This window comes from Nuphar pumila, chromosome 1, assembly GCF_984573655.1.
Source record: "Nuphar pumila chromosome 1, dmNupPumi1.hap1.1, whole genome shotgun sequence".
Classification (NCBI taxonomy): domain Eukaryota; kingdom Viridiplantae; phylum Streptophyta; class Magnoliopsida; order Nymphaeales; family Nymphaeaceae; genus Nuphar; species Nuphar pumila.
Window position 1 is genome coordinate 171,536,311 of NC_143249.1, and position 24,693 is coordinate 171,561,003.

The following is a 24,693-nucleotide window of genomic DNA, read 5'->3' on the forward strand; positions in this document are numbered from 1 at the left end:
AATTGGAAGCATGTTGACCTTATTTCATACATTACAAGTTATGGTTTTTGCGTATGATGCATCCATGGTCTAAATGAACCATCACAGACCTGGAGAGCCTTGAGCTTTGGCTTGTTCTTTCTTTAATTGTTTAAATGCATCACAAAAATCACATTTATATTATGGTTTTAAATTGCACTGTTCTATTGTTGTCATGGGTGGTAGACCGTGAAAAGCTTAGCATGCTGATGTGCGAGCTTATGTTATTAATTTTGCATGTTAATTTGCAAATGAAAAAGAGATGAATTAATAACCAGATAAAAGAAAGTAAAGAACAGTGTAATTGGGAATCTTGGAGGTTGCGGTTTGGGGAAAACCGTGAGGATACAAAAACTCCATGTGCGTGTTGTTGCCCCTGAAGCCGATATTGAGGTTTTTCTCCTAGCCACGGTTTTAGGGAGAGTCCGCCACTTTTCCTGGAGGTGGTGTGTTTTGACACAGCTGTTGTTGTTTTGGTATACCAATAAAGTGGCGCCAGTGGATGTTGTTTTCCCTGGTGTCCCCAACTTTGGATGATGTTTTCCAAGGTTCCGATGGATGGTGTTGTTTCCTGATATCGGTTGAGGGCTAAGTTTGGAACCCGGTAATAAAATACAAATTGTGTGCTAAGTTACTCCGGGAACCCTACTTGACCTCGGAGACTATACCCGTTTGGTGTATCCGCTGGCAATGGTAAATTAAAAGAGGAATTTAAAGTTGTGTGCATTTAATAGAACATACATATGGAAAGAGAGGAGCTTAAATGAAAGATAATAAAGGGGTTCATGCATTGCACATAAATCATGCATATTCTTGCTATGCATTAGTTCATGCATATTTATCTGTTCACTTGGTTATTAGATGTTAATCATTGCATGATGTTGATCTCTTTTGCATTTAAATGCCCTTATTGATTAAATTATAATCACTGTTAGTTACTTAGTGTTCCCTCATGCTTAATGTTTATTTTATTTTTGCATGAATGGTTAATTGCCTTATAATTTTGTTATAATTGTATCCTTCTAAAATATTACATGGATCTTATTTATGTTTTTTTTCTTATTTGATTCATTAGAGAAACCTGTACGCAGAATTCTTCGGATTTCTGAGCCTCTTCTTTTATTGGGTTTTCCCAGGCACAGGTGATCAGTGAAATCGACTCGCTTATGAGGGGATACGAGGGTCACACTTGCTTCAGACTGCTTCACTTACGGAAAAGTGGTTCTACTTTTGTTTCTTTTAGTTCTTATTTCCTGCAAGTTGTTATTTCACTTTTGACATTGAGTATGAAACTCTTATTGATTCATTAATAAAAGAGTTTAGTTGGTTGGTTATGGATGATAAATGTAAGTTTGTTTGTGGCGTGTGGTTATTCAACTGAAATTGGAACTGTAGGGACCCCAAGTCTCTGAGAAGTTTTCCGCAACTCTCTTTAAAAAAAATCGCGTTTTTCAAAGGTATGAGGTGGGGTCGTTACAATGTTTTTCACGTGTTTCGTCTATTCTTATATATTCTCTCATTCTACTTTTCATGTTTTTTATATGTTTTCTCTCATGCTTCTCACTTACTTCCATGTGCTTTCTCTAAATTGGTAGTCATTATTTTTAGATTTTGTTAAAACTTTAATGCTTACTATAAAAATCATGAATTTAAGACACTTTTATTTTAGTTTTTATTTGTGTTTCATTTTGATTCTCATTCAATTCTTATATTTCTTTTTTTATTTTTTGCTTCCCACTTCCTATACATTTTAAAATGCATTGCTTCTTGCTTTCGCTTCCTAGTCTGGAAACCTTGATATTATCACACCATTTTGTGAACAATATATACCATTGCATTGAACCTTCCTTTTATTGATAAAACTTCAATAATAACCAGCACATATATATACTGACTGCAGATTCAGGGCACAGTCCCTTGTTGCTACGTTCCAACAGACCTCCTCCTTGTTAGATTTACAATCTCCAGGTCGTTCCACGCGTGAGAGCTGAGAAACAAAGAGAGATAGAGAAAGGGAGAGAGAAGTTGGGGAAAAACCGATACCCTCTTGTGTTAGGGTCGGCTACTATGTATACTCCTTTATATTAACATACTATTACAAAATTAGGGTACTAAAATATCCTCATTACAATAAAATATATTACACAATGTCATTAATGAGAAGTGAATGTCACGGGTCTGGATCTCCAGATTCATGACCCGTAACCAGAGAAAACACTTCTTTTCACCCTCCCTCAAGTTGTGCATGATCTTGAACCATGAACAACTTGCCTTTTAACATCCAAAATTTGTCTTTTGTCAATCCCTTTGTAAATATATCCGCCACTTGATCTGTAGTTCGAACAAATTCAGGCTCAATCTCTTTCTCTTCTACCTTTTGTCTCACAAAATGCTGGTCTATTTCAATATGTTTGGCACGACTGTGATGGATTGGATTAAAGGACATACTAATGGCACTCTGGTTGTCACACAAAAGAAGTGATCGAGAGATCGATTCTCTGACTTCTGTCAGTAGATGTCTAATCCAAGTAGCCTCAGCAGTGGCGGCTGCCATTGACCTGTATTCAGCCTCTGTACTGGATCTGGCAATAGCCTTTTGTTTCTTACTACTCCAAGAAACCAAATTCATCCCAACATATACACAATAGCCGGATACTGATCTGCGTTCATCTGGATCTCCCGCCCAGTCCGCATCAGAATAAATAGTGATCTCATGTGCATTTTGCCCATTTGTCTTTCGCTTATATATGAGACCATCCCCAACCGTTCCCTTCAGATATCGTAGTATCCGTTTAACTGCTTCCATATGTCCTTCACATGGTGCATGCATAAACTGAGAAACTTGATTCACCGAGTAGACTATATCAGGGCGAGTAAAAGTGAGGTATTGTAACATACCCACTATGCTACGGTACTGTGTGGGATTATCAAATGGATCTTCGTCTTGAGAGCTAAGCCTTTGATGAAGAACGCTAGGAGTGCTCAAGGGCTTGCAGTCTTTCATACCCGCTTTAATGAGAACATCAATGGTATACTTATGTTGAGTGAGAGTCATCTCTTCAGAAGTACTGTCGACTTCAACTCCAATCAACTCCAAGAAAATATCGTAGTTTGCCAAGGTCCTTCATTTTAAACCTCTGATTCAAGAGATGTTTGACTTTTTCAATGTGCTCATTGGAATTACCAGTGATGATGATATCATCCACATATATCAACAACAGAGTAATTGTGTTTTGGTTCTTAAATATAAATAAGGAGTGGTCAAGAAGACATTTCTTAAAACCATATTTTTGTATTTCAAGAGAAAAGTTGTCGAACCAAGATCGAGATGCCTACTTCAATCCATATATCGCCCTTTTTAGTCTGCAGACATATTTTGTAGGATTACCTTCTGCGTAACCAGTGGGTTGTTCCATGTATACTTCTTCTCTCAAATCTCCATGAAGAAAGGCATTTTTCACATCAAGTTGGCTAATAGTCCATTGGTGTTCAATAGCTAAAGAAAGTATGACTCTGATTGTCCCCATCCTCACCACTGGACTAAAAGTTTCATCATAATCATGTCCTTGCTCCTGTGTAAAACCTTTGGCTACAAGTCTCGCCTTGTATCGCTCTATAGTCCCACCTGGTTTATACTTTATTTTGTACACCCATTTTGAACCAACAACGTTTCTGTTGGGCGGTCTTGGTACGACATCCCACGTACCACATTCATATAGAGCTTCCATCTCCTCATTCATTGCTTTAATCCATCTTCTGGAATTTGACGCTTGAGAGAACGTTGTGGGTTCATCTTCTTTATTCAAGGTTGTTAGAAAAAGTTGAAAATCTAATGAGAAATTTTCATAACTGACCCACCTTTCAATTGGATGGCGAGAACGTGTGGATCTTCTAGTATCAACGATGTTGGATGTAGAGGATGCGTCCACATCCGAATTAACTATGGTGGGCGGCTCTCTTTCTCGTCGAGTGTAGACGAGGCCTTTATACCTTTCTGGATTCAAAGTTGGGTCTGTATTTTCATGGGCAATCATTTCATCAGTAGACACAGGTCTCTTATCCTTTTGAGTGCAGTTTGAGCAAACATCACTAGCTCCTGAGAGAAGTTCATAATTCAACCAAGGATAATAAGCCTCAACTTTAAGCTTTGATTCTGAAGAGCTAATACATCGACAATCAAAATTCAATTCATCGAAGATGACATTTCTTGATATTTTGATGCGCTTGCTCACCGGATCATAGCACCTGTACCCTTTATAGTCATCAGCATAACCCACAAACCTGCACTTCAGGGCCTTATCCTGAAACTTGTGTCTCATTGAACTGTCAACATGAACATAGCATAAACAACCAAACACATGCAAATCATAATAGTTGGGATGTACACCAAAGAGAGACAAGTAAGGAGACTTGTTTTCCAAAACAGTCATGGGCAATCGATTTATCACATAAACTGCAGAATGAAAAGCCTCTGTCCATAAAGTGATCGGAAGACTACTGTCATGCATCATGCTCATCGCACTCTCAACAATATGGCGATGCTTCTTTTCAGCAATACCATTCTGCTGAGGTGTGTGTGGGCAAGACACCTTTTTCCTTATCACGTTACTTTGAAGAAAGTTAGTAAAGTCAATCGAAGAGAATTCACCTCCTCCGTCACATTGGAAACTTAGAATGTTTTCAGAAAATTGGTTTTTGACAAAGGAATGGAAGTTACGGAACAACTTGAAAGTCTCAGATTTATGTTTCATGAAAAATATCCAAGAATAGTGAGAATAATTGTCAACAAATAAAAGATAATATATAGTTCCAGATATGGAAGCAACTGGAGCAGGCCCCCAAACATCAAAACAGATAGTCTCAAAAGGTCTTGAAGCTCTTTTATTGATAGAATGAAATGGTAAAACATGACTCTTACATAAGAGACAACTAGAACATTTGTTGTCATTGACATTTATTCCTAAACTTGACTTGGGAATGAGGTGACGACTATGCCAAAGGTTTGGCTTATTGATTTCAGAGACACTAAAAACACAGGTAGGATTTTCAGAAGGCAACGATGATTGGAGCTTCAAGTTTGGGTCTGCAGAGCGAATATGTGCTGAAGGATCTTCTTGAAAAACATACATATTGCCTTGTCGTTTTCCTCTAGCGAATGTCTCCTTCGTGCAGAGATCCTTGACAAGAACAGAAGAGGGAGTAAATTTAACTGAGGCTTTGATATCATCAACAAGTTTAGAAACTGAAACAATGTTTTTCTTGATATTAGGAGCATAAAGAACCTTTGAAAGGTTGATGGAAGATTCGGGCAAGGGTATAATGGAGTTTCCAATATGCGAGACAGAGTGGTGTGATTCATCTCCAGTAACTATACTACTTCTACCAATGTAAGGAGCATGTTTTAGGAGCTTACCTGCATCACCAGTAACGTGAGTCGCTGCGCCAGAGTCCACATACCAAGTACCTTGCTCATTTTGTTTCAGATTCAATTCTGCTAATGCTGACAACAATAACTCCTTTACTTCTCTGTTGGTCCTTGTAGTGTCTGTGCCTCTTTTTGCTTCAGTTTGTGTTGATTTTCCTTTATTTAGGGGATTGAACCAGCAATTAGCTTTGATATGCCCCTTTTTATTACACAGAAAGCAGGTAGGAATTGGCCTCTGTCTTTGTGGATTGGTATATGTGTTGGGTGTAGGCAATAATCCACGACCTCCTTGACCACTTCTCCCTTGTGCTCCCTTTCCCTTGATATCATAGCTTCCTCATCCTCGTGCATAAGTAACCCATGTAGCAAGAACTTCTTGTGCCCCAGTATCATAGATGATTCTTCAGAAAATCCCTTTAAATTCATCTCATATTGTAACAATTTTGCACGCAGATCTTCAAAGTTGGGCAGCTCAGGTAAACATAACAGGGAAGTGACGATCATATGATAGTTGTGTCCCAATCCACTGAGGGTTTGTTGTACCAAATCTTTATCAGTAATTGTACTTCCAACAACTGCTAGCTGATCTGTGATAACCTTCATTTTGTTCAAATATTTCATGATGGTCATGGAATCCTTTCTTAACATTTGAAATTCTCTTTTAAGAAACATAATCCTGGCCTGAGAAACCTGTGAGTATGTCTGAACAAGTCTGTTCCAAAATTGCATAGCAGTGCAGTCATCTGGAATGGCTACAAGTACCTCTTGTGACAGTGTAGATGTAATATAAGCAATTAGCGCTTGGTCTCTTTTCATCCAAGCCACAAATTCAGGATTTCTAACATATACTGTAGTAGATTCCCCTTTGTTGTCCCTTTCTTCTCGTGATATGAACTCAGGAGGAACTGGAATAGATCCATCCAGATGTCCAGAAAGATCCTGACTCCTAATGAAAGGTATGATTTGCCTCTTCCAAGTCAAGAAGTTACCATTATTTAATTTTTCAGACACGAGTTGGCTGAGGAAACTTGAAGAAAGAACTGACTGGCTAGGAAGTGAATCCATGTTTCACAGTATTAAGAGTGGGTTCAGCACAATCTGCCTACAGTTTCGGTAACCCCTTTTTTTCAGAAACTAAATCAGATCAATGGCTATCAGATTGCTGATTTGAAACAGAAATTGAATATCAGATTTCTGATTTGTATAGGAATGGAATATTGGGTATGGAAATCACAAAAAAAAATTGTGAATATGAATTCCCACTTGATATTGACGCAATGCCTTCAAGCTAAAGGAGATAAAACAGAAGAAATGAGAGTGGATCGGCTTGATCAGATCTGATCAAGGATGCAGCTTAATCAAAATAGAGCTTGAATGCGTGATTAGATCACGCTGTGATCAAGAATGACAAATAGGGTATATTAATGATAGAAAAAAAGTATTTTCAACAAAGGATTTGGGTCGAAAATCTGGGCTGAGTCACTCAATCCTCTCTGAGTTGACTCAAATTAGATTGGGAGATAGTTTGATCAGATCTGATTAACGTCAGATCTGATCAAGTTCAAGAGACAGAAATGAAACTGTAGGGAGAAGAAGGAAAGAAGGCAGATCTGATTATCGTCAGATCTAAATGATGTCAGGTCTGGTTGAGAAGAAAAGAATGGACTGGGTCAGTCGTGAACCAAAAAAAAATCAGATGAGATGGGGGGACAGACCAAAAAAAATATTTTCTTGACTTAGAAGAGGAAATCAAGAAGGGATAGATCTTTCAGACATACCTTTGAGATCGATTCCAGTTTCAACTGAAGCGTGGCTCTGATACCATGTTAGATTTACAATCTCCAGGTCGTTCCACGCGTGAGAGCTGAGAAACAGAGAGAGATAGAGAAAGGGAGAGAGAAGTTGGGGAAAAACTTATACCCTCTTGTGTTAGGGTCGGCTGCTGTGTATACTCCTTTATATTAACATACTATTATAAAATTAGGGTACTAAAATACCCTCATTACAATAAAATATATTACACAATGCCATTAATGAGAAGTGAATGTCACGGGTCTGGATCTCCAGATTCATGACCCGTAACCAGAGAAAACACTTCTTTTCACTCCTGAAGTGGTAATGTGACAATATAGTATAGATTTTGATGTCGCACAGCCCTAATTGGAAGTATTTCAACTCCACTACCAGACCTTACATTCATTTTCCATCAGCATGAATTTTGTGGATAGTTTCATGTATAGGTTTGAGCATCAAATAAGCTGGATTATCTTGGGCCCCATCATGAAGCCCTAACTAGGTCAATGAAACCCATGTGCAACATCTTTTTATTTCTGAACTTTCAACAGTTGCACTGTTTAAGAAAAATTTATTTGTTAATGAACTCTTTTGATTGTCTCCTCAGTAGCATTTTTACCTGCTTTACAAAATTTGCCCATTAAACATTAGTGTCTCCTTGAGCTTCATGGTGGTCTATGAGATTATGGTTTATAAGATTAACCAGTAGTGGCATAATTCAACAAATCCACCATTCGTCTGTCCATCTTAGTCCATGCTTCCGTAGGCATAACATCTATGCCCATGATTTTACTTTTCTTCATCTGGATAAAGCTCTTTCACCATTTCTTGCATGGATTTGGCAGCTAGACTACTCAACTCCAGGTAAATAGGACTAGCCAATCGTATGATCACCCATTCTCTTGCTAGGCTGTGGAGTTTTCTTAACATCAACAAAGCAACAAAATGACATTGGATCCAGCCAGTCACTCACATGTTTCATCACAATCTAATAACGAGAATTTCACCCCCAAGAGACCTACCACAGCTAACTGAAATTATATCCATCTATGCCAACCTTGTGGACATATTCTGACTATGAAATATTTACTCACAGGTGGGGCAGGCTCTTATATTCTGGTTTTGGTTCACCCTGGGGAGAGATCAAGCTTTAAGAAATATTAAACAGTCATATCAATACAGAAATCTATAACTTCCCAGGAAATCTGATTGCATTTATATCCATCACTATAAGGATCCAGTTCAAGCTTTCTACGACCCTCTTTTCTTCAATGGACTCTTGAAATATCCCATGCTTTCAACTTTTAGGCATAAGTTGCATGATTCTTTTCTTTTATCCTCCATTTTGCAACTATCTACAAGTTATAACCAAGTAACAAGTTCATCATATGAAATTTGACGGATATAATTTAAAATTTTCTGCCTAAGGTTTCTTATAACAGCAGAATTTTTCATAACAAAGTTGACGATCTTTATTTCTATTCAGCTCCTTCATATATCTGTACTCATTAGGACATGCAGGGGTTTATCTACAGATTCTGGATTACAATCAGGACCCCACCTCAAATATTATGTATTCTATATATCATAAATTGATAGTAACTAAACATGAAAGAAAACACACACACATACATATATATATATAGGTGCTTCTATTGTGGTTCTGTACCACCATAACTTATGGTGCTACACCCTTGATTTACATAGATCAGTGATCCAAAAGCAAAATATAACTTTTGAATCATGTTTAGCATATTCTATTTACTATTTTCATGTGTGAAAGTTGACAAATATGAGGTTTTAACTTTTATCCATTTCTAAACCACCTAATCTTCATGAACTGTGAGCTATTGATTTTTCATCATCTCAAAAATGGAATGTTGTGGTGTATAAGACATGATAAAACCTTCTAATATAACAAATAATCCATGCTAAATGCATTTGTACAGTTAGATCTAACATTTGATGGCTAGATCATACAAACAAGGGTTTTTACCACCATATGGTATCATGATAGAGAGATACCATATGTGTCCTGTATATAAACACACACACACACTTGCATCAAACCTTAATGCCTTCTAAAGAGCATCTTAAGCTGACGTAACTAAAGGTGCACAACATATGCTAATGCGGACAACATATTATCAAAGTAATTTACTCCTTGTCTGCATGTATGACTAGGCAAAAGGCAATCCAACTTTTCATTGAAGTAAATGAAAGCTTTACAGAAAATTTGCATTTAATGATAAGAGTTCAACCATGTGTGCTGAAATTGCAAGGCTAAGCTTGTTTGCTTCAAGGTCAAAAACATATATAGAATCGTCACTGCTCCCAGCTACAAGCTCTCGTCCATCAGTTGAGAACTTCACACAGAAAATCCCAAAACTGTGCTCATTGTATTCACTATTAGAGAAGTCTAAGCCTTCATGAATTTCCTGCATAATAGAAAGACAGCAGATATCATTTAAGGTTGCAACCCTGTTTTTACATGTGCATATTTCATACTAGTATACACATGCACGCGCACATGTGCACACACACAGAGTGTAAATGTGTTTCTGGAGTGTGCATGTGCGTTTCTTTGAGTATCTAGTTAAACTTTCAGCTGGATTGAAACAAAGGCCAATAGTTTGAAAGATACATCTCTTTAAAGTGTACAGCGCCCCACACACACACACATATTGTGCGTTGGTATGTGTAGGAGAAAAGATATCTTATTTATAACTTTGGGTTGATGCCAAACAAAGATCATAAAAGTTTTAGGATATACCTACTTGAACCATCAAATTCATTGTAGAGTGACAAAGAAAACAAAAAATGCATGCTGCTATGATAAGAATGATGTAGGTAAGATACATAATATATGAACACCTGATAGAACCCTAGCACAATTGGTAATGAAGTTACATTTATTTGGGGTACCAAACTACCAAAGGTAATCTAGTGAAGTATATGGAGCTATCATCATGATCATTAAGAAAACAAACGTGTGATGATTCCTTAAATACTGTAAAGTAGAGAAAGATATAGATCACCAAAGTTATTATCCTTAACCTTATTTGAAATATTGAGGTTGTCATGTTCTAGTACGTGAAGTTAGATAACTAACGTAGTCAGAAGCATGAATAAAAAAGAACACTGTCTTCATAGAAGAGTTGATCACAAATTCACAAGATCCTCTTTGATTTCCCAAAGGAAAAGCTATGATCCGTTGAATCCATAGGGGTTTCCTCGAGTCCAATTGAACAAGTAAAAGAGCATATAGCACAAAGAGATCCTTGAATCCATGAGGAAGAGGGAAAAATACCCAAGATCAACCTCACTTCATTAAAAAAATTGATTACAAGCAAAAGACGTCCCCCCTATCAAAGCAAGAAGACGAGTTCTAGGAGAGATGTTGAGAGGAAGCACAAAAGGAAACTTCATTTCACCTAAAATGAGAGAGTTACAACAATATATGGGAGACATCTCCTCTACCTCACAAGACTAAAACTGTTGACTTTACACTAACTGGAAATATACAAGAATAACCCTAGAAAGAATGAAATGTACACATATACAATAAAGGGGTAACACTCAAGATGGTCATACATATGATACACAAGTCTCAACACTCCCCCTTAAACTTGAGATGATGTAAGAGAAATCATCCCAAGTTTGGAAAGGAATGAACTAAAATGTAAGGGAGCAAGACTCTAAGTGAACACGTCTGCAATTTGATCCTTAGAGTTCACATCCTAAAGAGAGATAGCTCCATCTTCATAGGCTCTCCTAGTAAAGTGACAATCTATCTCAATGTAATTTAGTTCTTCTATAAAACTCTGGATTCTTTGCAATATGAATGGCGCTCATATTGTCACAATACAAGGAGGTCCAACCACAAATAGGAACTCCTAATTCTCTCAATAGCCACCTAATCCAAAAAATTTCAGTCGTAACTTGAGTCATAGCCCTATATTTTGCTTCAGCTTTGGATAATGCAACACTTTGTTACTTGCTTTTTCAAGAGATTAAAGAGCTCCCAAGAAAAATACAAAATTCAGTAGTGGAGAAACGGTCCCGAATAGAGCCTCCAAAATCTGCATCACAAAAGGTTGTAAGATCTATGGAGGAAGATGAAGAGAAGAACATCCCATAATACATAATGCCTCTCAGATATCTAATAATCCGAAGTACCATGGCAAGATGAACTGATCTGGGAGAACTCATAAACTAACTGACCACATGAACAACATAAGTGATATATGGCCTGGATATGTTCAAGTAAATCAAACTCCCAACTAACTGCATGTAAACAATTGGATCCTCTAGCTCTACTCTATCTGAAGCCCTTAATTTTACATTTGTTTTCATAGGGGAACTAACATTTTTAGAATCATCTACTAGTCTCACCTTTCCAATAAGATCAGTTGCATACTTATGCTAAGACAATTAAACTCCTCTCTTTGAGTATGCAACTTTCAGGCCAAGGAAATATTTTAAATTTCCAAGGTCCTTCATTTCAAAGATGCTAGCCAACTTCTTGGTATCATCCACCTTCTGTATCATACCATCAACATATATACGCAATATACACTTTTAGTGAAAAGAAGATGACAGAAACAACGTTGGTTCATAATAGATCTTTTCAAAACCAAGAGACTTAACAACCGAACTGAACTTCCCAAACCAAGTCCAAGGTGCTTGTTTGAGTACATATAAAGCTCTTCTCAATCTGCAAGCTCCCTCACTAGTTTTGTCGATGGGTGGTTATGTCTATTTTGTCACTTTTATCGATGATTATACACGATTTACTTGGATTTACTTTATGAAGAACAAAAGTCAAAAGTGAGCTATTTGAGATCTTTAAGAAGTTTTCTACTATGGTTGAGACTAAGTTTTTTGCTAAGGTTAGAATCCTTTGCTCGAATTCAAGGGGAGAATATATTAGTTATGTATTTCAAAATTTCTTGCAAAAAAAAGGAATTGTTCATAAAAAAATCGTATCCATATACACCCGAGCAAGGCAAAGCATGACTCTTTGCTAGCCTACAACTCTCAAACTCCTTCACATGATCTGAAACAGAGACTTTAGACCCACTAAAGCTATCAAAAGAAATAGGATACTGGAGTCTAGAACTAGAAATATGACCAAGTCGTCGATGCCACAACATAGACTCATCCATAACTAATGCTCCTAAGCCACCTCCAAAACTCTTTTGAAAACTCAAATCTAATGAGTCTAGGTAATACAAGTCACCACTTCTATGGACAAGCCTAATCCTCCTTCTTGAAAGATGATCCTGCACAACACAATCCATAGGAGAAAATATTACAATGCAATTATGTTTAGTAATTTGGCCAACAAAAGTAAGATTCATAGCCAAATAAGGGATATGAAAAACTTGAGAAATATTCAAGTTGCTCCCAGGACAAGAGGTAGGAGTGATAGATCCAACTTTGGAAACTCACGTAAAGGATCCATTTGCAGTGTGGAATGAGCCACTACAAGGATGACAATTGGTTAGAATAGACTCTTGTGCAGTCATATGACATGATGGACCTGAGTCTATTAACCATCTTGAAGAACTACTCGAAGAACCAACAAAAGCAATACTAAAAGAGGTAGACAAAGTAGAAGAAGAAGAAACTGAAACATCAGTCTGAGCCAGAAGTTGTTGAATCTGCTCAGCAGACAAAGAATTTGAAAAGCTTCCTGCAGAAGGAATACAATGAGCATTGAATACAAGGGGTAAAGTATCCTTAGGCTTTTCAGCTAACGAGCTATGAGGGCCCCATACTTCTTTTTTTTTCAACACAGGACATGTTTTTTTTATGTAACTAAGCTTTTTACAATAAAAACAATGAATGAGGCTCCTATCATTTCTGAATTTTTCAAAAAACCACCGCCTTTGAATACATTAATCCTTCCAATCGTCTGTCTCAAGGCCCTAACATCCTCTCCATGCTCAGCCCAATAGTCCTTCTTCTTCATACTCACCAACCTCCAAGCTACAGGGTAATTAGTACACAAAAGAAAGAGCAAAAACCGCAGCAACCAGGCACCATACAAGAACCACAATATGTAGTTCACACCACAATTTCTACAGAAGACACCCACAACTCCTCAAGGATGTTGCACAAAAACATAAAACACAGCAAGAACAATGTCGCAAAATATTGTATATAACACTTCAAGGAACTATTTGAACCAATATCACAACACCCAACTGCACAGAAAACAATATCAAAATAGGCCTACCGATTTCACAAAAGTGGCTCAAATTCAACCCAACAACCACATCCAATGCCAGAACTCAGTGACAAAGAGAAACACAAGGCAATCTTTTATGCCACTACAAACAGCATATTATATAAGCAACCAAGAAACCCTGATAGCCTCGAAATGCCAAAAAAATCGAGTTACCGCCTGAAATTCCTCTCAAAAACTTCAATAAACCTCACCAAAATGCCAAGATTCACACCCATACTGATATCAAGCTACAGCCAACTAAAAAACAACTCAAATAGATCAAACTTGAATCATCGAAAACCATCCAACAGATCAGAATGAGCAGATTTCACAAATCTGGACATCCCAGAACATAATATCCAGAAAATCTTCAAACAATCACCAAAAATCCAAAACTACTCCGATCGGAATGATTTTTGGTTTGCTGGACTTCTAAAATCGTGCTCTACCAAGCCCTTACCTCAGAAAATCCAAATCTGAAACCTTGTTTTGATGTGATGACATCATCATGGCATGAATCCTGATGCAATACACAGATTACTGAAGAATTGAGTCTTATTTTTGTAATATCGTGCGTGTTTTCATGATTTATAACTATGAAAATTTATGAAATTTTGGCCAAGTATTTATTGAAAATGATAAAATCATGGAAAATACCTTTAAATATAGGTGACGTCAGTTGGGTCTGGGTGTGGCACAAAGCCCACTGACAAGACTTAAATGAGACGATTAATATTTGTGAAAAAATTGTTTTTAACATTTAAATTCAAGCGAAAGTTAGGTTAAATTCAGGCAAAATTCGAAGGTAAAAATCAAGTATACTGTTAGATGCGTCTCATAATTCTAAGAACATTGGTGCTTTGTTTTCCTGAAATCGGGTTACGGTTGTCCCGAAAATTGAGTTTTTCGAAAATGACCCGCCTCTATTTTTACTTTTCTGGATTGAATCGGACTAGATCCGATCTGTTTGATCCAAGTTGATATGGATCTGGACCCAGTCTAAGACTTAAGTTGGGTTGTTAGAGTCTTACTTGGAGTAGAACTCTACTCCAGGGAGACTTCTAGAGAGCGGCGGCACCCTCTGAAACATTCCATATATATATCATATTTAATAATAAAATAATTAAGTAATAAAAAGGAGTATTTAGGGAGGCTACTCTCTATTAGAGAGAGTTATCTAGAGGTGATGTCACCCTCTAGATAAGGAGTTATTTAAAGTAGATAAAATAAAAATAATAATAAAGGATAAAAGTATATAAATGAGGATAACCTCCAGAAGAGATAGAGTTCTACCTTTGGTAAAACTCTATCCTCCAAAGGAGAGAGTCCTCAGGAAGGGACATCACCTTCAAGAGAGATCTCTTAAATAAAATTAAAACAAATAAAAATAGAAGATGATAAGATAAGAAAAAATTCTAGAGACATAAAAAGGGGGTTGGACTCTCCCTCTCTCTATAATCTTGTTCTAGAGAGAGAGCCCAACTCGTGGAAGAAAGAGAGAGAAAAGAAAGAGAAAGAAAAAAAAAGGAAAGGAAGAAAAGAGAAGAAGAGGAAGAGATCCTTTTCACCGATCATCCGCTTGTTTTTTTCCTATCTTTCAACACATCCAAACTAAGGTATGGGTTTCTTTCTAGATTAGGAAAGAGTTTAAAATCAGGTTCATGTAAAATTTTAGAGGGAAAAATAAAATTTTATTTCAAAAATATGTTTAAAGTTTAAACCTATATTTTGATTCACAATTTCATGTATGGTTTGATGTGACCGTACCAATGATTGTTTTTATATGTTTAAAACATGTGTTCGACATCCATAGATTCGCATGTCATAGAAATACATGTCGATTTCAGCATCTAGTATATATATATATATATATATATATATATATATATATATATATATATATATATATATATATATATATATTTATTGGCCCTATCAATTTTGGGCAAATGCTGATTCTTGGATTCATATTCAAAAGAATATCAATATTGTGGTTTAGGAATCAGTTTTGGACCTGCACAGGACTTGCCGATTCAATTTTAATGGTAGTCTGATCAGATCTGCCCTGTATGCAGTATGGACAGACCGATCAGGCCTGCCGATCTGCTCAAAAGTGATGTTTGGGACTGATCAGGTCTGCACTGTTGGCTGTGAGTGAAGGCTTATCAGACCTGCTGTAATATGTTTATGGTGTTATCGAATCTAGCTGCATGTTACACTGTTAATTGTTAGAAAAATTTTGAATTTGATGACGGTCACCAGATTTTACCAAGTCATTCTGATGACTGACATTAAATCTGTGCCTTGCTATTGTACTGATCAGATTCGAACCTATGACAAATCTGAACAGGTTGTAACTGTTGACTGTGCCGATTTATCACAAAGCTATTGTGGTTGACTGTTAATGAACCATATTATGTGATGTGGATAACAGTTTTCAAAATTAATGAAAGGTTGTTTTTGGACTGTCATAAAATCTGAATTCTTTTGCCATTCGTTATGAACTGCTAAAGGCTTTGATCACACAATGTTTGATGCCGATCAAATGTAACTGCATATGTTAATCTGGATGGCTGTTTTCAGACTAACTATGCAATCATTTTTTATAGCAACTATAGGGTGATGATATATTGTTTTTGATAGACTATCATTCGATTCAAAAACGTGATAAATATGTTGACTATCATCAGTTTTAAATACATGTTGATTTATAGACTGTTGTCATATCTGATTTCAAGTTATTTCGATCAGATTTTATTTCAAGCCATTTTTTGGGAACTGTTATCATAATCCAATTCCAGTTATTTTGCTATCTGTGATTGGTTTCGATTTCAAGTCATTATAGGGACTGAGATCAGTTTCGACTTAATGTCACTTCATGGACTGTTATCATTTATGATTTCGAGCTGTTATATTAGCTGCGAAGTTGTGTTTTGATGTTGTCATGTTAACTGTCATCAAACATGAATCTATGTGGTTATGTTTACTGTTATTAGAATTATATATTCAGGTTTTGTTGGCTCTTAGTAAATCTGATTATTTTGTTAGAAGTGTGGACTAATTTTGGCTGCATATAGATATGTGTTTAGTGGTTGTTCAGGACAGCACGCATTTATGCAGTAATAGTATGTTGTCAACAGCATGCTGTTGTGCACGAATTTGCAGTGGCAACATGCTGCTGACAATATGTTGCTGCTCACATTAATGCAGCCACGACATGCTGTTGACAGCATGTCGTTAAACATGGTTCGGTAATAGAATAAAAATCAGATTTTGCCACTCTTTGCAAGTGTACAAACTGACCAGATTTGTCCATTGTTTGTGCATATGCAATCTGATCGAATTTGACAAAACTGACCAGATTTGTCCATTGTTTGTGCATATGCAATCTGATCGAATTTGACACTGATTTCACATGTGTAATTTGATCAGATTGTTGAATGGTGAGTTATGTGCAATCTGATTAGATTTATTAGAGGGCATGTTTGTGCATCCCGATAGATTGGAAGTATATTATTTTTGAACCGTGTTGTTATGTTCAGACATGCATTCATGTGGACTGCAGGTTGCTTTATATGTTTTGGATTTGATTGTATATTCAATTACTATGTTATAAATGTGCATATCATACGCATGAAAATTCTGAAGTTGTTTTGATGTTTGCATAAATATGATCATGTACATATTTAGATGTTTATGCATGAAATAGATCATGATAATATATGTTGTATGCATATGCTTGCATGCGTATGCAATTGGTTTTATGTGCATTCATGTTGTGTAATTGAATGTGCATTGTGGACATGTTAAATAAGTATGTTGCATGTTCACTGAAATTTTGCAAAAAGATGCATAAATCACGTTGAGATGTTTTTGTGGTTAGATGTGAACTATTGTAGCCGTGTGGGCCTGGAGCAGGTGTTGCTCCCATGTTGATTTTAACTTATGCATTGTAAAATTTATTTCTAAAAATTATTGGTTTTTTCAAAATTAATTGCATTATTATATTCTGGTGTGAAAAACCTGAATTTGTTTAAAAAGGTAAAAGAGACCAATCAGTGTAATTAATTTGTTCATTGATGTCCCTTATGATGTATGGGAATCTTGGATAGCGGTTTGAGAAAACCGTGAGGATACTAAAACTCCGTATACGATTCTGCCCCTGAACCCATTATAGTGGTTTACCTCTCGACCACGGTTTTAAGAAGATTCAGCCATTTTGCTTGGGGGTTGTGTTGTTGACTCAGCTGTAATTATTGATATATCAAGAAAGTGGCACAAGTAATTATTGATTTCCCTGATATCCTGGCATTAGATACTGATTTCTAATATTCTGACAGATAGTGTTGATTCCTGATATCGATCGAGAAACAAGTTGAGAACCCAGTAATAAAATACAAATTATGTGTTAAGCTACAACTGAGAACCTAACTTGAACTTCAAGAATTGTTGTGCCTATTTTGAGTATCTGCGGGTTTAAGGAAAAGTGAAAACTAAAATTGTATGCATTTAATAGAAACATGCATACAAAAGCAACTCTGATAAATAACTTAATAAGTTATTCATGCATGTGCATTTAATCATGCATCTTTACTGTTTTGCATTAATTCATGCATTCATGCTTATTCTATTTTGCATGATAGTTATTATTGCATGCTTAAATGGTAAGTTGATTATAGAAATTGTTGTTAAGATATTCCTCTAAAATTATGCATGAATTTGGTTTATGCTATTTCATTACTGTTTGAATTTTTAGAGAAATTCATACAAAGGACTTTGGTTCTTACCCGTTTTCAAAAACTGTTTTACAAGACCGGGAGCTCAATGATGGGGTGAGTTGCTAGCTCAACACTGCGAGCTTTACGTGACATGTTCTGGGTTCTTGACAGAGTGGCTCTTTGACATATAGACGATTTTATAATTTAGCTTGACATTCATATTATTTATTGATTGATAAAGTTGATTACTTCTTCGTTGATTCAATACACTTTGGTATATATTAAATCTGTGAGACCTTGGATCCTTGGGTTTATTTCCATAATTGTTTTAAAAAAAAAATCACCTTTTACGAGAATAAGTTGAGGTTGTTACATTTTCCCTTCTAGACACAATCTCAGCCCTGTTTCAATTTGACAAGACTCTTGATACCATATCAAAGCAATAAGATGAACTCTAGAAGATGGTTGAGAGGAAGCACAAAAGGAAACTTCACTTCACCTAAAATGAGAGAGTTACAACAATATATGGGAGACATCTGCTCTACCTTAACAATAAAGGGGTAGAACCCCTACTCTAAAGCCCAAACCTCTTATGGATTCTAAAACATCCACCCTTATCCAAGACCTCTCGAGAAACTAAAATCCTATTGAGACTCTCTACCTTAAAGACTCTGCACTTTCCTATGTAAACCACAACTTTAAGACTGACTTTGATCCTAGCTTGGCCTTATCTTGATTCTCTAGAAATTTTCTGGCCAAGTGTTCTACGTCAATCCCCTCCACTTGTAACAAGCTCGGCCTCGAGTTGATGTTTGGGTAGACCTATTACGCCCAAACTTTTTGCGCAGTTTTTGCCTTGTACTAAGCCTACCGAAAGCCCTGTGTGGCTCACACAGGTCGTTCGGCCTTGAAATGTTTTTACAGCTTTACATACCTGTAATTTGCATTTTACATAGTGAGATTGTGGTGCATGGCACTATTGTATTTACCCACGTTTAATGAATTGATTGTTATTGAACGTTCCTCTCTCCCCCTCTATTCTCTCCTCTCTATTTTCTCTCTGCTCGATGTGATTGTTCCCTCGTAATTGTGTGTTTGCATGCAATATTGTAACGACCCCAACTCATTCCCGTTGAAAAGTGAATTTTTTTTTAAACAATTGCAGAAACCATACCTAGAGATCTGGGGCCTTACCGACATAACACAATCCAAACCACAAGGAATCTTATAGTAATCATCAACCAACCAAAAAAACTTTATTCATCAATAATTAAAGTTTAAGAACAATAATAAAATAAATATCAATAAAAATGGAGCTACACTGTCCCAAAGCAAAATGTCAAAGTCGTCACGCAAGTCTCGTAGACTCCCTATGGCAGTCGGTCTCATCACTGAGCTTCAGAGGCTGTGAAAAACGTAAAGAGCACAGGGTCAGAATCATAGATCCTGCATATGAATTCATCTAACAATTCAAATGGGCAAAAAAAACATAAATCAAATTCATGCAATATTTTTAAAGGAACAAAACTACAACAATTTCATAATTCAAATAACCATTCATGCATTTGAGAACAATTATCATGCAACAATCAATATATCACATATAAGAGAACAAGTAAAGATGCATGAACTAATGCAAAACAGTTAATATGCATGATGTCATTGCACGTGCATGAGTAACTTATCAACTTATTATCAGAGTTTTCTTTTATATGCATGTCTCTATTAATAGACACAAATTTAGTTCTACTTTTCACTAAAACCCACGGATACACAAAACGGGCACAACAAGTTCTTGAAGTTTAAGATAGGTTCCCAGTTGTAGCTTAACACACAATTTGTATTTTAATACTGGGTTCCACACTTGGCCCTCGACCGATATCAAGAATCAATATCATCCATCGGAATATTAGAAATCAACATCTAATGTCGAGACAACAAGAAAATCAATATCCACTTATGCCAATTTCTTGGTATACAAATAACAACAGTTGTGTCTACACACCACCTGTAATGAAATATGCGGAAAAACTAAGAGTGCATTAAGCACTTACAACATTCACTAATGAACAAACAAAAGGGCTAACACTCAAACCCACAAGAGACAACACAACATAAAAATATAAATGTCTTTTTGTTGGCCATAAGGCCTTAAAAGGAGAGCCACCTAGGAGCTCCCCATGTAGTTGTTGGGAGCCCCCAACGGTCACAAATGTGACCGTTCGGGCCCCATCGACTCCATGGTGGGACCCCTTTTGTGTGAGCAAAAAACATAAAAACAAAAAATATAAATTACAAAAAAATAAAAGGGAAAATAAAAGAAGAATAACAAGTACCCCTATCGGGTACTTGTGAAATGACTAAAATACCCCTATCGGGTATTTTAGACAATTATATATATATATATGAATTACATGTATTTTAACACCTTCCCTCAAGCTTTACGGGGATATAACCGAAAGCTTATTAAGGAGAAACAAAAAACGAGGAGCAGCAAGGGCCTTAGTGAAGAAGTCCGCCAACTGGTACTCAGATGTGACGTAAGGTAGTGCTATGGTGGTATTCATCACGTACGTAATGGCAGTTGTGAACGCCCCAAATTTTTCAAAGTTTTGTAAAAATGACCCTTTTGCCCCTAACCCCGTTTTCTGAGAAAATCAAGTCATTTCTTCAGATTCTTTGAATTAAATTCCATAAAGCTATATTCAAAACTAATTTCGGATCCGAATCCAGCACTTTAAAACCATATTTTCTCCAAAAATCCGAATTAAAACCCATTTCTGAAGAAATTTTCTCAAAATGGTTTTTAAATTCTTAGAAAAAAAAAATTCCTTTTGTAAACATTTTACAAAAACATCAAAAAATTAGTTTCAATCTTTGATTTCTTGTAAAGCTTTAGGATTTTAGTCTAAAAATACAAAAAAATAGAAAAATAACATAAAAACCAAAAAAATCGAGAAAAGCTACAAAGAAAACGAATGATTTTCAAGTTTTTGAAGCCATTTTTACCAAAAACCTCATTCCTTAACCATTTTTCAGAGAATTCTTAAAAGGGGAACCACCTTTTTGAAATAGGGAAAAAATTTAACGAACTCTTCCCGCGCCTCTTTCCTCCCCTCTCCATCGTTGATCTTCCAACAGCCTGCCGGTTCCTCCACCCTTAATCTTCAACCACTTCCTCTCCCGAATCCTCCATGGCTCCTTTAAGAAGGGACCTCCACCACTTCTCGAAGGGGGGGCCTCTGAGAATCCATCATCGGTCTTTCTGCAAAAAGCACCTATTCACCCATTATCGATCGAGTCGTCTCCCTGCAAAAACAAAAAAAAATTCATTACAATCTATCTTCATCGATTTTCCCTGCAAGTGCGATCATCAACGTCCATTTCCCCATTTTGATCAAGGAAGTTCCTCTGCTAATGCGTCTTCAACAGGATTCATTATCAACATCCTCCATTTCTATCACATAGCGAACCCTCCACCTCTTCTTTAAGAAGAAGTTTTCACCCTTGATCGAGGAAGGGAGAAAAAGGAGAGAAGCAGGCCAGTTTTCTTCCCCATTTGGTTTGAACGCCATCCTGCAGCCAAATTCCTCTTTCATCCAAAACTGTGCGATTACAGGTAAGTAATTACCCTACTTTCTCCTCCTATTTTCTACAGATATTTTGTCCCCTTCATTTTCTGGCATCTTCTTATTCAATCTTCCTTACTATCCTGTATTTATTTTGTTTATCTGCGTTTCAAAGCACAACAGGTGGGGATCGGTCTGCATATAGCAGAATCGATCCACCTGCGTGCAAAATCAATAGAATACATTCATTCCAACATTTTCTTTACTTTACTGTTCTTTCCTTCTTTTGATTATGGAATTTCAATGATCGTATATATGTTGATCCTCCCGTTATGATATTATAGGTTATGGTTTTCATCTATCTTGTGTTTGTTTCCCTCCGTGTTTATGCTCCTCTATCATATTTGTTTCTTTCTTTTATTTTATTTATTTTATTTTATTTTTATCTTTTTTTTTTCTAATGATCGAGTTATGCTTTGCTCGCCTATCAATTCTTACATTTTAGCTCTATCTTGATCACTCGTGGATTTGGAGTTCTTGTTTCACCCTGATAATCTAGGGCATCGCGCATGTCTGTGGGTCGTCATATCCCTTGCATATTAACTAGTGTCGGCCTATGATTTCCACTGCCTTGTATTTCCTCTGGCCCCTTTTTTTTTTATTTTGTTCTCTGCCTTCTTCCTCGTTTTTAAGATAGTGTTGATAACCAACTATAAACCAAACTTTTCTTCCCATCGAGATTGAAAGTGAAAGCATTCAACCCCCGAAATGGTTGAGGGCTTGGAAGTTGAGGTTTGGTGATTAGAACTTTGAAGATGGAAAGATGATCGATGGTGCCATCAAAATTTGGAACTATCAGGCAGATATTACACCGCGAGTAGCTTTGTCGTCGGCTATGCTTTGTGCTCCAGCCTCCTTACTATAATCAACAAGTATGCCATCATAGAAGTCAGATTTCCTGGACTATTGAACGTCCTTCAGTATCTTACATTTGTATTAGATGTTTGGATTATGGGGAAATTGGGATTTCCCTACCATAACCCATTCTTCATTCAGACTGCCAAGAAATTCCTCTCTGCTGCACTCGTTTTTTTTATTTACCTGGTAGCTTTCACAAACACAAATCTTCTCTATGTGTAAAGACCAAAAAAAAAAAAATCGCGTCCGACTCGTGTCAGACACGTGCCCGGCACGTGTCGGACACGAGTCAGGGTCTGACCACTATGTCGGGCCCGGATCCGGGCTGGACCCGAGCTCGAGCCGACCCGCGCCCCGGGTTCTCGAACTCTCGAGAACCTGCGTCTTTTAAAAAGACGCAGGTGTCTCGGGCGAGGGGCAAAACCCTCACCCCTTCTCTCTCTTCTGCTCCGCCTACCTCGAGCTGTCACCGACGATCGGAGACTCCGACGAGCAGCTCCGTCCGGCCGCCTCCTCTCTCGGTCCGGCGGGCCTCCCGACGACGCGAGCACCTCTCGGCCTCCCTAACGACTGGCGTTTCTCCCCCTTCGAGTTCCGGTGAGCCCCCGATCCCCCTTGCTGTCTCCTCTTCAGCCGCCGACCTTCGACAGCCGGTATCCTCGCCGGCGACGACCGGCGATCCTCCCTGCGGCCACCTCTTCGCCTCCCCTCTGAGTTTCGGCGACCCAGTGGCCTCCGTGCAGCGGCGACTCGCCGCCGACCTCTTCCCCTCGCTGCTGCTCCTCCCTGCGTCTGGCAGACGCTCCGGCAACCCGTGAGCCTCGGCAGCGCCACCACCCTCCGTCCGGTGGCCTTGTCCTTCCAGCCCCGATGACGCGGGATCTCCTCCTGTCTGGCGATCGGCTGTGCCAGGGACCCCGAGCATGCCGTCAGCGCCCCTTCCACTCAGCTCCTCCCCCGATTGCTGAGGTCTTCGGAGGTATAACCCTCCCCTCCTTCTCCTGTGTTTTGGGTGGATCGACAGCGGGGCTGAGCCCCCTGTCACCCCCGCTTGTTGGCAGGGGGCTAAACCCCCCCTGCCACCTTTTGTTGTTGGTCGACAGGGGGCTGAGCCCCCTGTCGTTGACTCTTCTTGGCAGGGGGTTCCGCCCCCTGTCACTCTCTTTGCCGTGGGACGACAGGGGGGCTGAGCCCCCTGTCGCCTCTTGTTTTGGTAGGGGGTTACCCCCCCCTGCCTTTTTCTCTCTTGGTCGACAGGGGGGCTGAGCCCCCTGTCGCCTCTTGTCGGCAGGGGGGTTACCCCCCCTGCCTTTTTTTGTGTAGGGCAGCAGGGGGACTGAGCCCCCCCTGCTCTTTTGGTGATTCTCGGTAGGGGGAGGGGTCCCCTGCCTTGGTGTTGCCTCTCGGTAGGGGGCTTTGCCCCCTGTCTTCTTTTTGTTTGCCGGTAGGGGGCGAGGCCCCCCTGCCTTCTGTCGTTTTCCCTGCAGGGGGTGGAGCCCCCCTGCACCCTCTGTTGTTCCTGGCAGGGGGCGGAGCCCCCCTGCTCTTCTGTTGCTCCTCGGCAGGGGGCTTTGTCCCCCTGCCTCTTGCATTGAACCGGCAGGGGGCGGGTCCCCCTACCTCCTGCGTGTGCCAGCAGGGGGCGAAGCCCCCCTGATTTCTTGTTTTCGAGCAGGGGCTTGCCCCTTGCATCTTTGTTGTTCTTCGGCAAGGGGCTTTGCCCCCTTGCCTTGTTCTTGCTGCCAGCAGGGGGCTGCGCCCCTGTCTCTTGTTCTGACAGGGGGTGTTTTCCCCCTGCCTTGTTGTGACAGGTGTGGTAGGGAGCCCCTGCTCCCTCCCCTGCCTTTCCTTGTGCTAGCAGACAGGGAGCTCCTGCTCCCTGCCTCTGCTACTGTTGCCAAGCAGGACTGAGGCCCCTGCCTTTGGCACCCTTGTCTACAGGATGCAGAGAGCTTCTGCCTCTGCCTTCTGCAGGCAGGAGACCTTGCTGTGTTTGCTTATCTTTTCTTATGTGGC

At 38.5% G+C, this 24,693-nt stretch overlaps 1 protein-coding gene across 1 annotated transcript in view; it reads right to left on the reverse strand.

The window, feature by feature from the left end:
* LOC149851275 (transducin family protein / WD-40 repeat family protein) overlaps nt 1-24,693 on the reverse strand; it is a 150,588-nt gene that overhangs the window by 100,651 nt on the left and 25,244 nt on the right. Inside the window, exon 4 of the mRNA XM_089999640.1 lies at nt 9,499-9,675. Within this exon, the coding sequence (XP_089855766.1) occupies nt 9,499-9,675 (177 nt within the window). The remainder of the gene's footprint in view (nt 1-9,498; nt 9,676-24,693) is intronic.